This window comes from Trichosurus vulpecula, chromosome 2 (genome assembly GCF_011100635.1).
Source record: "Trichosurus vulpecula isolate mTriVul1 chromosome 2, mTriVul1.pri, whole genome shotgun sequence".
Classification (NCBI taxonomy): Eukaryota; Metazoa; Chordata; class Mammalia; order Diprotodontia; family Phalangeridae; genus Trichosurus; species Trichosurus vulpecula.
In genome coordinates, this window is record NC_050574.1 from 157,807,875 (window position 1) to 157,822,786 (window position 14,912).

Below are 14,912 nucleotides of genomic sequence, written 5' to 3' on the forward strand. Positions count from 1 at the left end.
ATATAACTACCTAAGACTCAGTAAGCAATACTTGCACCCAGTTTTATAGTCCCTGTTGTATTACTCCCACATTTATATCCAGCTTTGAATTTATAAATTGCTTAAGATCACACAGCTAAGTTTAAAAAGCTAGAGAAAAAATCCACCTTTTCTGATACCTTTTTAGTGTTGTATCCATTCATTTCAGCAAGTATTTTAATTTCTACTATGTATCTAGCACCGTACTGAGGGTTGTGTGGAAACGAGAATTCAAGATTCTTGTGAAAAACAGAATATTTTTAGACAAGTAACTTTGTCAGTACCAGCATTGCAGGCGGCTGGTCATAAGATAAAAAAACTGGGTCTGAGACAGACCTGTGAACATGTCATAGAGAATAGTCATGGAAGTGGATCAGAAAATGGAAGCCAGTGCTCAAACTAGAGCACTAGACAAGCAGTCTAGATTGAATTTTCACGTGAAAGGTTAGGACAAGGCCACAGCCAAAAGCCTCACAAGCCAGATCAGGATAAAATAATGATAAAATAATAAAATTGGAAGCCAAGTTGACAAGAACCAGGAACACTCAGATACTGTAAGGAAGATCTAGATTTAGGGGTCAAAATTCAAGGCATTTGTTAGACACTAGGAAGTCCCAGGGTATAAAATGGTAGGGCAAAGAAAGCTGGGAAATAAACCAAAGATACTAATACCAATGAGGACCTATTAACTGAGGTAGCTTTCTGCCTAAGATCTAGAGTTTTCCTTTTCTTTCTTTAAGATACAATTCTGTTATTAGGTACCCTAGACTCTCCTGGTAGAAGGAAGTAATTAGAAGGATTTAATTCTCAGGGCAGCTTGTATGGGAAGGAGATTAGCAACTTTTGATAGTTTGAATGTGATAGAATAAGTCTGGTATAAGTGCAGTCATTTTTGTTTGAAAACAAAAATTATTAATTATTATAGTTTGAAAAGCTTAGGAAGCACGAGAAAGTAATTGATTTTGTTCTTTGTAAATTTCATTGGATTAACTAAGAACTCCTACCTATCTGTGAAAGTTTTTTTCTTCAATCACCAGGATATACCAGATCCCCGAAGTCTTCCAGCTGTGGCTGGTTGGAAGAAATATCCACTCTTTTTTGGTACAGCTGTATTTGCTTTTGAAGGCATTGGAGTGGTAAGAATTTATTTTAAAGTATTAAATATAAAAAGAGCTAGATTAAAAAGTATTTTAAATGAACTTTTTTTTTCATTTTCTTAGTTCAAGACTATTTATTTCCACATTAGGTTATAGGTTTCTGTATGACTCCAGGATGTCAAAGTATAAATAGTCCTTCAACATATATACACTATATAAATATATAAAATATTATATGTATGTACGTGTGTATATGCACACACACGTCCATATATAGCACTGAGTTGTGTCTTGTGTGACACAGATAGAGTGTGTCTTGTGCAAGCAACAGCAAGGAGGCCAGTGTCACTGATCCCAAGGTTCATGATGGGCAGTGTAAGGTATTAGAAGACTGGAAAGGCAGGGGAGAAGGCAAATTTTGTAGACTTTTAATGACAAATAGTTTTACCTATGATCTTGGAGGTGACAAGAAGCTACTGGAATTTATTGAAATGTGTATGGGGTGGGGATGACATAGTCAGGGACCTGGCAGCTAAAGTACTCCTGTGCTATCACTTGACAGAGGACTAGACACTGTTTGGCAACTTCATTGCCTATATCCATTTCAGGGTCATAGTTCAAAGGCAGAGATGAGCACTTTTGGTCACGTGGGAGTAAGAGCCCTGAGTGGCAACTGTTTGGCAATTCCATTACCTATACTTGTTTCTGGGTTGTAATTAAAGTAGAAGAAGAACACCTTCTGTTGAGGGGAGTGAAAGCCCTAAGGGCAGCATCACTTCTGGGATTAGGGACCCTGAGGAATAGTATTATTTCTAGTCTAAAAAAGGGAGGGTCCCTAAGGAGCAGTATTGATTGCAATCCCAAGAAATAAGGGGTCTTTTCTGTGTACCAAGAGAGCAGTGGCCATACTTCTCCCCAAATCATACCACCTTGGAAGCACCAAAAACTTACAAACACCTAGAACTAGCTCTGTAGCCTTCAGTGGTGAGGGGGAAAAGGAAGGGGAAAAAAAGTAAAAAGTGCACAGCAGAGGACAAAAGAAAACATACAAATAAAAGATGGAAAGCTTTGAAAATGATGTGTAGTATTCATTAAATAAGTTTTCTTGAAATGGAAATTTATTGCTTTATGTTGAATCCTGTCTTATGTTCTGCTGTGTACATGGCAATTTTTTTTCTTTTCTTATTTTGTATTTAAGTTTAAAATAAATTTAAACACTAAAAAAAGATTAGAATTAGGCAAGTGGAAGCTAAGGACTTCATGAACCATCAAGAAACAATAAAATAAAGACAAAAGGATAAAAAATAGAAGAAAATGTAAAATATCTCATCAGAAAAATGACTGACCTGGAAGATAGATCAAGGAGAGAGCATTTGAAAATTGTTGAACTACCTGAAAGCTATGATCAAAGAAAGAGCCTAGACATCATACTTCAAGAAATTATTGAGGAAAACTGCTGCAATTTCTTAGATCCAGAGGATAAGATAGAAATTGAAAGAATCCACCAATCATCTCCAGAAAGGGATCCCAAAATGAAGACTTCCAGAATATTATACCCAAATTCCAGAGCTTCCAGGTCAAAGAGAAAATATTTCAAGCAACCAGAAATAAACAATTCATATACCTTGGAGCTAAAGTTAGGATCACAGAAGATTTGACAGTTACTACATCAAAGGAGCAGAAGGGTATGATATTACAGAAGGCAGAAGAGCTAGGATTACAACCAAGAATAACCTACCTAGGAAAACTGAGTCTAATCCTTCAAGGAAAAGAAAAGAATATTTAATAAAATAGTGGACTTTCAAGCATTTCTGATGAAAAGACCAGAGCTGAATAGAAAATTTGACTTTCAAATACAAGATTCAAGAGAAGCACAAAAAGGTAAACATGAAAGAGAAATCTTAAGGGACTCAGTAAGGTTAAACTATTTGCATTTCTGTATGAGAAGATGATACATATATCTTCTAAGAAATTTCTCATTATTAGGGCAGTTAGAAAAATTTTAAATAGAGGGTATGAGAGTGAATTGATTATGTTGGGATGAGGTTTTTAAAAATGGATGGGTGAGAAAGAGGGATACCCTTGGAGAAAGGGTAAGGGAGAGAAAGAATGGGGGGAATTATCTCACATACTTTTACAGTGGGGGGGGGGGTGGGCAATGTTTGAACTTCACTTACATTTAAATTAGTTCAGAGAAGGGAAGTATGTATATGTACTCAATTGGTAAAAGAAATCTCTTACCCCATATGGGAGTAGGAGGGAAGGGGCATAAGAGAAAGTAGGGGTGATAAAAGGGAGGTCAGGTAAATGAAGGCAATGGTCAGAAGCAAAACAGTCTTTAGAGGTGGTTTAGAATAAAAAAAGAGAGGGAAGGATAAACAAGTAAATAGGATGGAAAGAAATGAACAATTGGTAATCATAACTCTGAATGTGAATGGGGTGAACTCAGTCATAAAATAGAAGTGCATAGCAGAATGGTTTAGAAACCAGAATCTGGCAATGTATTGTTTACAAGAGATATAAACAAAGTTAAAATAAAGAGGATATAATATGCTTCAGATAAAGTAAAAAAGGCAGCAGTAGCAAACATGATCTTAGACAAAGCAAAAATAAGCCTAATCAAAAGAGATAATCAGGGAAACTACATTTTGCTCTAATACCAGAGGTATTAAATACCATAGACAATAAAATAATATCAAAAACACTTATAGTAAATTTCTCTGATAAAGGCTTCATTTCTGAAATAAATACTGAGTAGAGTACTGAGTCAAATTTATAAACCTAAGAGCCATTCTCCAATTGATAAATGGTCAAAGGATATAAACAGGTAGTTTTCAGAAGACATCCAAGCTATCTATAGTAATATTAAAAAATACTCTAAATCACTATTGATTAGAGAAATGCATATGAAAACAACTCTGAGGTACCACCTCACACCTATCAGAAATGACAAATGCTACAGGGGATGAGAGGGAAATAGGAACATTAATGAACTGTTGGTGTACTGAATTGCTCCAGTCGTTCTGGAGAACAATTTGGAACTATGCCCTATAAAACTGTGCATACCCTTTCACCCAGCAATACCATTCTAGGTCTGTATCCCAAAGAAACGGAAGAAAAAGGTAAAGGACCTATATACAAAAATATTTATAACAGCTCTTTTTGTGGTGGCAAAGAATTGGAAATTGAGGGGATGGTTATCAGTTGGATAATGGCTGAACAAGTCGTGGCATATGACTGTGATGGACTACTATTGTGCTACAAGAAATAAGGGGGATGGTTTCAGAGAAACATGGGAAGACCTATATGAACTGATGCAAAGTAAAGAGAAGAACTGGGAGATCATCGTGCACAGTAATAGCAATATTGTAATGATGATCAACTGTGAAAGACTTGGCTACTCTGATCAATACCATGATCCAAGTTCTAAAGGACTCATGATGAAAAATGCTATCCACTTCTAGAGAGAAAAGTGATGAACTCTGAGTACAGATTGAAGTATAATTTTTTCACTTTACTTTTCTTGCTTTTTTTTGGAACATGACTAATATGGAAATATATTTTGCATAATTTCACTTGTAAAATTAATAAATTGCTTGTCTTCTCCTTGGTTAGGGTTGGGGTAGGAGGGAGGGAGAGAATTTGGAACTCAAAATATAAAAAGAAAATGTTAAAGAAAAACTTTTTAAAAAAAGAATAAAACAATAATAGGGAAGTTTGGAAGGTAGAAGAGTTTCAGGGTAAAGATATATAATGAGTTCAGTTTTGAACATGCTGAGTTTAAGATGTCTACCACACATCCAGTTTGAGATGTCTTATAGGCAGTTGGAGATACAAGACCAGATGTCAGAGAGTGGTTAGGGATGTTTAAGTAGATTTGAGAATCATCAGCAAAGATGATAACTGAATTCACAGAAGCTGATGAGATCACCAAGTGAAACAGTGAAGAGTGAGAAAAGACGATTGCCCTGTACAGAGCCCTGGGGGGGCACTCTTATTAAGTAGGTATGACCTGGAGGAAAATCCAGAAAAGGAGTTGTGTCCTGAAAACCTAGAGAGAAGAGAATATCAAGGATAAGATCAATAGTATCAAACACTGCAGAAAGGTTAAGAAGGATAAGGATTGAGAAAAGGCCATTGGATTTGGCAGTAAAAAGATCATTAGAACTTTGGAGAGAGCAACTTTGGTTAATGATGTCAGAAGCCAGTGTGCAGAGAGTTAAGAGAGTGAGAAGGGAGGAAGTAGAGGAATCTATTGTAGATGGCTTTCTTAAGGAGTTTAGCCATAGAAGGTAGGAGAAATAAGTAACAATAATTAGCCCCCCACTCTTGGGAGTTCACCGTGTAGGCTTTAGCCCTTCCGTAGCTTAAAACTCCTGAGCTCAAGCACACTGAGCCATAACTCATCCAGTAGCAGGTTACGTTACTTTTTCTACACTTTTCTACACATTTTCACTTGCTGATCTCATCAACTGCTGTTAGTTTAACCCTATTCAGATGACTGATTTATGTATCTGCCTCGTCTACCTGCTGAGCTCCAGACCTATACTACCAACTATATGTTGAACATTTTGTATTAGACTCCTATAGGCACTTCAAACTCCGTATATCCACTATTTATAATAAGAGCAATCATAACAACTAACATTTATGTAGTGTTTACTATGTGCCAGGCCCGGGACAACTGTTATCTCATTTAATCTCATTTAATCATTTTTATCCTCATTTTTCAGATCAAGAACCTAAGGTAAACAGAGGTTAAGTGACTTGCCTGGAGTCACATAGCTTGTAAGTGTTTGAGGCTGGATTTGAACTCAGATCTTCCTGACTCCAGGCTCAGTACTCTCTCCACTGCACTACTTAGTTGCCCTTACAGAATTCATCTTTCTAAACAAATACCTAGATTCGTTACAGTCATCTTTAACTCCTCACTTTCTCCATAAATGTAGCCATTTTCTAAGTCTTGTCAGCTTCTTTCTTCACAATAGCTTCTGTGTGCATTTCCTTCTGTACTCGTGCAGACAACAAACTAGCTCAGGCCCTTGTTCCCCTTGCCTGGTTTGTTGCAATAGCTTCCTAACAGCAGCGTCCCTCCTACTTGCACCCTTAATCCCGCCCTCTCGACCATTTCTATATTATACCTACTCCAGTCCATCCTCCAGATAGAGATGCCTGAAGCACAGGTCTGGCCATGTACTTGCTCAGTAAACTCCAGTGGCTCCTTATTGCCATTAGGGTCAAATGCAGACTTCTCTGTCTCCCATTTAAAGCCCTTTACAACATGGTTCCTGCCTGCCTTTCAAACCTTACTACACATTATTTCCTCTTATGCATATTATGACTCAAGTACACTTTCCTTGAGGTTCCTCACACACGGTGCTCCATCTCCTATCTCCATGCTGTCCCTCCTGCCTGCAGTGGCATTCCCATCTTACCCCTGCCCTTTGGAATGCCTTGTTTCTTTCAAACCTCACCTTAAGTGCCAGCTCCCAAGGCAGACATTGAATGTTCTTTTAAATACTCAAAACAGAACAAAACAATTTCAACTACATAGAATTAAAAATTTTTGGCATGAACAAAAGCAGTATAGCTAGGATAAGAAGGAAAACTTCATTGTTAAAAATTATTTGCATTAAATATTTCTGTTGTAGCTTGGAGGAATTTTTTTAGGGTTTATTTTGTGAGGGAGGGGCAGGTGGGAAGCTGCAGAACACAGGTGGACAGGAGTGGCAAGAGCACAGTAATGTGCAGTGAAGTTGACATAGGTTTCTTTTGGAATGTGTATTTCTTTTGAATTCTTTGTATAAAATTGAATTTGTATAATGTGAATTTATGTAAAGTGAGAACTGTGTGTGTGTGTGTGTGTGTGTGTGTACACACAATCATTTGAAAAAAGTCACCAAGCTTCATACCTTTTGGCCCAGAAATCCTCATTGTTAGACCTCCAAGGAAATCAAGGACAGAAAGAAAGGTCACATATATAACAATATTTGTAGTGGCACTTTTGTGGTAGCTGAAACTTGGGAACAAAGTGAGTATACATTCACTGGGGAATGGTTCATTAAATTGTGGTATGTGAATGTACTGGAATATTATTGAGCCATAAGAAGTGATTGATATGAAGGAAAGTGGAGAAACATCAGGAGACTTGTATGAACTGATGTAAAGTAAGCAGAACCAGGAAAACACTACACTAGTGACTTAAATAATCTATACAAACACACCTAAAATCAAGTCAAATGATATGTAATTATAATGGTTAATATTGGTCCCAGAAAAGAGATGAGATGAAATGTACTTTCATTCTTTCCTTGGAGAGGTGAGGGACACAATGGTATTTGTATAGTAATACATGGTCTACGTCAGTTGTTGAGTTATTTCAGTCATGCCTGACTTTGTGACCCCATTTCGGGTTTTCTTGGCAAAGATACAAGAGTGGCTTGCCATTTCTTTCCTCGGCTCATTTTACAGATGAGGAAATTGAGGTTAAGTGACTTGCCCAGAGTCACACAGTTAGATTTGAACTCAAGTCTTCCTGACTCCAGGGCCAGTTTGCCACCTAGCTGCCCACCATGTCAGCTGGTTTTATTTGACTCTTTCTCTGTTATAAAGGAAAGCTCACTGGGTGAGTAGATGACAGGGTATGATCAGAAAATGACTGATGAAAAAAAGAAAAGACATCAGTAAAACTGAAAATGAAGTCATAGTCTATGAATCAGGCCACGTGGGTTCTAGTTCTGAATCTATAACACTGATAAATCACTTCATTTTTCTTTACTTCAGTTCCCTTATTTATAAAAATAGGAGATGAGACTTGAGGCTTCTAAGGTCTTCTTCAACTCCAAGATTTTATCATTTTATTATATGTATCTTTTTTTTAATCTCTCCCTATCCTCAGGTACTCCCATTGGAAAATCAAATGAAAGAAACAAAACGCTTCCCAGAAGCATTGAACATTGGCATGGGGATTGTTACTACTCTGTATATAACATTAGCCACCCTTGGATATATGCGCTTTCAAGATGAAATCAAAGGCAGCATAACTTTAAATCTTCCTCAAGATGAATGGTAGGTAGACATACGTAATTTTTGTTCCATTTATTGTAATTTCAATATGAATATAAATTAGTTACATTTATAATTTGATAAATATGTGAACTTTTACTTTAAAAATACATTTTATCATTTTTTCTTTTCAATTTGACGTACAAAATTTACTCATTTTTCAACCCATTACAGAAAGACAAAAAGTTTTGATTATGACTTACTTTTGCATATAAAGAAGGAAAATAATTTAAATACAGAGTAATCGAGAAATAGGACTTTGCCATATGGGGAAAGAGTTGAAATCATAGAGGGAGCCAAGTAAATCTTGTTTGTTCAGAGCCTGAACAAACCAGTGGAGAGGGACTGAGTATATGGGAGGAAAACAGAGAGAAGAGCAGAACTGCCACATCATTACTGATTTTTATCAATAAGATTGAGGAGACCCTTTTTAAATTAATTATTATAGATGTGATCTAAGGAAATATATCCTCTCTGAGTACCACAGAAAAATAGGTTGTGTTTTCCCCTATTATCAGGTAATAGCTTCTATAACCATTGCCAGTAAGGACACTTTTGAACCTCTCTTCCACAGTGGCCTCAGTTCAGCAAACATGGTAGGTGGAGCTTACTGTGTGTAAGGCACTGTTCCAGGTGCAGGGGTATAAAGACAAAAAGAGGCCTGTCCTTGCTCTCAAGGAGCTTACATTCTCCTCTCCTTATAGCAGAGAGTAAAGAAACAACTGTTACTCTTTCCACTTCCCATGTGCAAATTGCATCACTGATGAATGTCTTTTTGTTGTTGTTGATTGTTTCTCTGCACATTTTTCCTTCTGTTCCCTTGCATTTTCAGATTGATTCTCAATAGCAAGCACCATCTATTGAATAAGAATTTGTGTGTATTATTGTAATGTAAGGTGATCTATCATGAATGTTTTTGAATCAGGAGAAAGACCACCTTTAACAATGTAGATTTTTCAAACTAAGAAAGAATCATAGTAGATGTCAAAATATAAAAATAGACACAGATGGTTTGGTTTTTTTAACTGAAGATTTATATCATCTTTAGCTACAAAGTATTTGATACCTTGAAATACTGAATACAGAGCTAAAGTTTCAGAAATGGGAAAGTTATGAACATACCTTGTGCAAGATACGAGGGACACAAAAAGGAAAAATAGCATACTACCTACCTTTAGGGAGCTTAGAGTCTACTGGTTGTGCAGTGAAAAGGGATCTATGATATTTACACAAGTGTAAATTGTGATAATAATAGATTGTGATAAGAGCAAAGGAGAGATACAAAGTACTATAAGTCAGAGATTGCACTTTATATGATGATTAAACTTTGTGCAAATATTTTTAACAGGTTGTATCAATCAGTGAAAATTCTGTATTCCTTTGGGATTTTTGTGACTTACTCAATTCAGTTCTACGTTCCAGCAGAAATCATCATTCCAGGAATCACATCCAAATTTCAAAATAAGTCAAAATTAATCTGTGAACTCATTATTAGGACTTTCTTAGTTTTTATTACCTGTAAGTATAAATACACATTTTTAATTAAATTATTACATTGATATTAATCTTTCATACAATCTTTACATTTTAATGTTTCTATAAATGAGGATTTTTAGAGATATCTGAAATAATTTCATAGTGCTATATGTATAATTATAAATCAATACTTCTATGACTTAAAACAAATTCAAAAATGCCATCTTAACTTTTTCATCTCCTATGAGCATTTTCATTGTATAGTAATTGTTTTTACTAGTCTAATTTTGCTATTCTACAAAGAAAGTCATTTTACTCACATTTAGGCTTTTGGTACCATAACAAAATCATTACTCTTTTGAGTACTGCCTGAAAATGAATATAATATCTTTATAAATTTATTTCATTATTATTTCTTTTTTTTAAGGTTTTTATTGCCTTAGTAATTACAGTAATACAAAAAAAATCCTTTCAATTGTAGCTAATGATGGTAATAGCTTATATTTATATTGTGCTTTAAGGTTTCCAAAATATATCATTATTATTTTATTTATCACAACTCTCTGAGGCAAGTACTACAAGTAGTATCCCTTTTGGCTACACACTTAGGTTCAACCAAGTTTTGGCAGCAGCCCAAAAAGCTAATATAATCCTGGGCTGCATGAAGATGAAATATAGCTTGTGGGAACAGGGTAGTCATAGTCCCATTATACTACCATCTTATCCAAAAGATTGTTCTCTGTCATCCTCATTCTCTCTTATATGTTTGATCTTTTCCTGTCTACTGGCTGTTTTCCAAATGAACATGTCCATTTTTCCTTTATCCTCAAAAAACTCTCATTTGATCCCTCCATCTTCACTCTCATCACATATCTCTCTTACCTTTTGTGCCTAAGCTATTTGAGAAGGCCACCTACCATAGATGCCTCCATTTCCTTTCCTCTGACTTTCTCTTCTCTGCAGACTGGTTTCCAAACTCACCATTCAACTGAAGCTGCTCTCTCCAAAGTTACTAATGATCTCTCAACTGCCAAATCTAATGACCTTTTCTTAGTCCTCGTTCACCATGACCTCTTTTTAGCCTTTGACGCATTGATCACACCCTTATCCTTAATACTCTCTTCTCTTTAGGTATTTTGAGATACTGCTCGTTTCTGGTTCTCCTCCCTGTCTTATAGCTCCTCAGTCTCCTTTTCTAGATTTTTCTCCAGGTCCTACCTGCTTACTCTGGTTATCCCCCAGGACTCTGTCCTGAGCCCTCATGTTTTCTCCCTCTATACTGTTTCACTTGATGATCTCCTCAGCTTCCATGGATTCAGTTATCATCTTTACGCTAATGATTCTCAGATCTACTTGAGTATCCCTAATCTCTCTGATGAACTCCAGTCTTATATCTCCAACTGCCTATTAGTCATCTCAGATTGAATGTGCTGTAGACATCTCAAATGTAGCATGTCCAAAACTGAACTCATTATCTTTACCCCACAAACCCTCTCTCAATTTATGTTCAATCTCTCCCTGTCTATTGGCTGCTTCTCTGCTGCCTGCAAACATGCACATAATTCCTCCGTCTTTAAAAATCCCTCATTTGATCCATGTATCCCCACTATTGTCCCATAACTCTCTTATCTTCTGTGGCTAAAGTCCTTGTGAAGGCCATTTACAATAGGTGCTTCTGCGTCCTCTCATTTTAACTCTCTACAGTTAATGACCTCATCATTCAACCCAAACTGCTCTCTCCAAAGTTACTAATAATCTCTTAGTTGCCAAATTTAGTAACTTCATGTGTAGCATCTCACACCCATGGGGAGGCAAATTTTCTTATCTCTTTTCCAGGGCCACCAAAACATTATTATTATGAATATTTCTATTCAAATAGCTCTTTTATTCCTGTCAGCCTTCTTATGGTATAAAAAAATAGTAAGATTGATGGCCATTGATGGTAGGAACATTTTTGCAACTTCTGTTCTCTATTTCCATATTGCTTTCCAGAATGATTCAGTAAGTTCACAACTCTGCCTGCAGGGAACTACTATGCTTTTTCCACAACCTTAACATTATATATGTATATATATCTTTTTTTTCTTTTACTGTCTTTTTTAATTTGATGTGTGGATGGTAGTAGCTTAGACTTGTTTTAATTTGTATTTTTCTTATAACTAGTGATGTTGAATACTATTCACATAATTTTTGATAATTTTTCATTTTAAAAAAACTACATTTCCTTTTCTTTGTCAGTTTGTGTTTAGCAGTTTATCTTTTGGGGAATGACTCTCAGTCTTATGCGTCAGTTTTCTGTAAATTTTGGACATTAGACTTTTATTATAAATGTTTAATGCAAAGATTTTTCCAAAGTCTATAGCTTTTTAAAATGTTGGATATGTTGCTTTTATTTGTGTAAAAATTCGTATAATGACATGATATCACTTTATATTTTTATAAATTTTATATAACTGTCTCTTGCAATTCCTTCTCTATATGGGCTTATTTCCCCAATGCGTATAAGTAGTTTCCCCATCTGCAGATATAAAAGAAAGGATCTCTCATTCCCCTCCAATTTTTAATTGGGTGATTTTTAAAATATTTATGTCAGTGATCCACTTGGAAATTATCATGATATGTCATGTAAGATTCTTGTCTAATCTCATATTCTGCCTAGATTCTTATTCTGAAGGCTTTTTTTTAAGCAACAATAATTCAATAAGAGCCCATCAAGTTGTAGAAAAGGTTAGTAATGATCAGTAAAGGTGTACCTGAAGCTGTAAAGTCATAGATCCTTCAGGAAGTGTTGCCCAGTCATCCTTACTGTTTTTCTCTTGGAAACTGCTTTGAAAATATATATTTAAAGAAGGAGCAACTTTACTTCTTAAAATTGTCAGGGATGGTAGCGTACCCCTACTACTGAGGAAACTGAAGCTGGTGGATTTTGAGCTCGAGTTTTAAACTACAATAGGAAAAGGCATTTGAACACTAAGTCTGGAACCAATATGGTAAGCCTCAGGACTGAGGGGTCCAGTAAGCTGACTAAGGAGGAGGGAACTAGCCTAGGTCAGAGCCTCTGTGCTGACCAGTAGTGGAATTGGGCCATGAGTGGCCACTACTTCCAGGGAGATAGGGAAGATGTGACCAGAAAGCATAATTTTTAAAAAATCTATTTAGTGAAATAAAAGTCAAAATACTGTAGAAGGCATCCTAGAATTTCATTTATTTAAATTAGCTACAGCTTATTTAGGTAAAGATAAGAAGATAGTGAAGTGTTTCACTGATGTTTGCATCTATACACTAAATCCAAGATAGACTATTAAGAAATATCATTGGTGTCTATGCAGTTAGAATTGATTTTAAGTTGACTTTTCCAACTACTTTGCCCATGTGCTTTATTCAGTTATGGAATTTGGTGTTTTGCTGAGTTGTATATTTTTCCCCTTTAAATTCAGTGTTCATAAGCTCATAGATTTAGAGTTGGAAGGGACTTTTATAGTTGTCTTTAATCCAACCTCTTCATTTCACAGATGAGGAAATTGAGGCCTTGATAGATTAAATGACTTGCACAAATCATTTTTCAGTGATGTGATCCTAGCTCTGACCCTTACTAACTATATAATTTAAGTCTTTTTTTTTAGTGATAGCATTGCTGTCTTTCTTCAGTTATATTTAAAAAGAAGATAAAAGTTCACATGTATCCATTTTACAAAATAAGTATCTTCCTGAATAGTCTGTAGTTTGAATGTTCATAAATTCAATAAAAGTTAATGCTTCAAGGAAACATTCTGTTCAAAAGATTCAAAATGTGAATCTATTGAGTGACTTTCTGATTTAATTCTTTAAACCTTCTGATTTAATTCCTTTTTATATCTGTATTTGAAGCATGTTGAAAGGTGGTATTGTGACTGACCCCCCCTCCCCGTAGGTTCTAGTACAGTTAATTTTATATAAGTAGGTGCTTAATAAATGTTTGATTAATTAATTTTCATGTATTGTCCTTGCTTAAATTGTGAAATGCCCTTTTATGCTCACCTTCTTGACTGTTGATAGGGTTACTAAATATATATAGTAGAGTGAGGCACAAATAAATAACTCTAGGAGCAAACAGTAAAATAATATAAACCACAACTGTAAACCAATTGATTATCTTTGTACATATGTAATTTAGAATAGCAAAAAGAAGAAAGTAAAAAGATGTATTAAGTGTTCAAGCCTGGGGACCAAATGGTGATGATATTGGGGAAATTGGGAATGGATGCCTATTTTAAGGGGATGACATTGAGCTCACCTTTCAACATTCTAAGCTTGGGGTGCCAGGCTCCACACAAAGTTCTTTTTATTCCTATTTTTCCCATAAGATCTGAGCAATCCTACTGACTTAAATTTGGCTTTTAGGCTCAGAATTGTCACACCACCCCTCCCCCCGCCGAGGATTCTGATTTCACGTATCTATAATTATCACATAAAAACTTTTTTTAAAAAGGAAATTTACTGGATTTTTCTCAGTCTTCATCTTTCGTGAGCTCTCTGTAGTATTTAACATTGTTGAACACTTTCTTTTCTTTGGGTTTTCATGACAACACTTTACTGCTCCTTCTGTCTTCATTCCCGGATCTACATGTCTGATCCTACTGTCCCCCTTGAACTCTAGCCCTACATTACCAACCAACTCTTGGACATTTCAAACTCATCATTTTTCTCCAACCTACCCTTCTTCTGAATTTCCTTGAGGATGCCACCATCCTTTCAGTTACCCAGGTTTACAACCTAAATATCATCCTTAACTCCTTATTCTCATTCACTCCACATACTAAATCATTTGCCAGATTTTGTCAAAATTTCCACCTCAGTCTTATGTTCCTTTTCCCCCATTCGCATAGTCCGTAACCAATTCAGGCCCTCATTACCTTTCACCTGGACTATTGCAATAGCTTTCCCGTTTCTAATTGGTTTCCCAGCCTCAGGTCTCTTCCTACTCTATTAACAGTAGCCAAACTGATTTTCCTTAAGTGCAGGTCTCTCCATGTTTTTTCCCCTACTCAGGAAACTACTGCCTGTTGCCACTAGTATCAAATAAAAGCTCCTCTGGTTGTTATTTAAAATCTTCAAGCCCATCCGCTTCCTTTCTTTCCATATTTTCTTAAATATTGTTCTCTACAATGAAGTCTACAGTCTAGCCATAATGGCCTATTTGATCTCCCATCTCTGTGACTTTGTACTGGCTATTCTCTATTCCTGGAATGCTCTTCTTCCTCACTTCCACTTCATAGA

At 35.9% G+C, this 14,912-nt stretch overlaps 1 protein-coding gene across 1 annotated transcript in view; it reads left to right on the plus strand.

Moving 5' to 3' along the window:
• Window positions 1-14,912, plus strand: part of SLC36A4 (solute carrier family 36 member 4) — a 79,119-nt gene that overhangs the window by 53,811 nt on the left and 10,396 nt on the right. Inside the window, exons 8-10 of the mRNA XM_036745039.1 lie at window positions 1,056-1,154; window positions 8,014-8,183; window positions 9,529-9,698. Coding sequence (XP_036600934.1) covers window positions 1,056-1,154; window positions 8,014-8,183; window positions 9,529-9,698 — 439 coding nt within the window. The remainder of the gene's footprint in view (window positions 1-1,055; window positions 1,155-8,013; window positions 8,184-9,528; window positions 9,699-14,912) is intronic.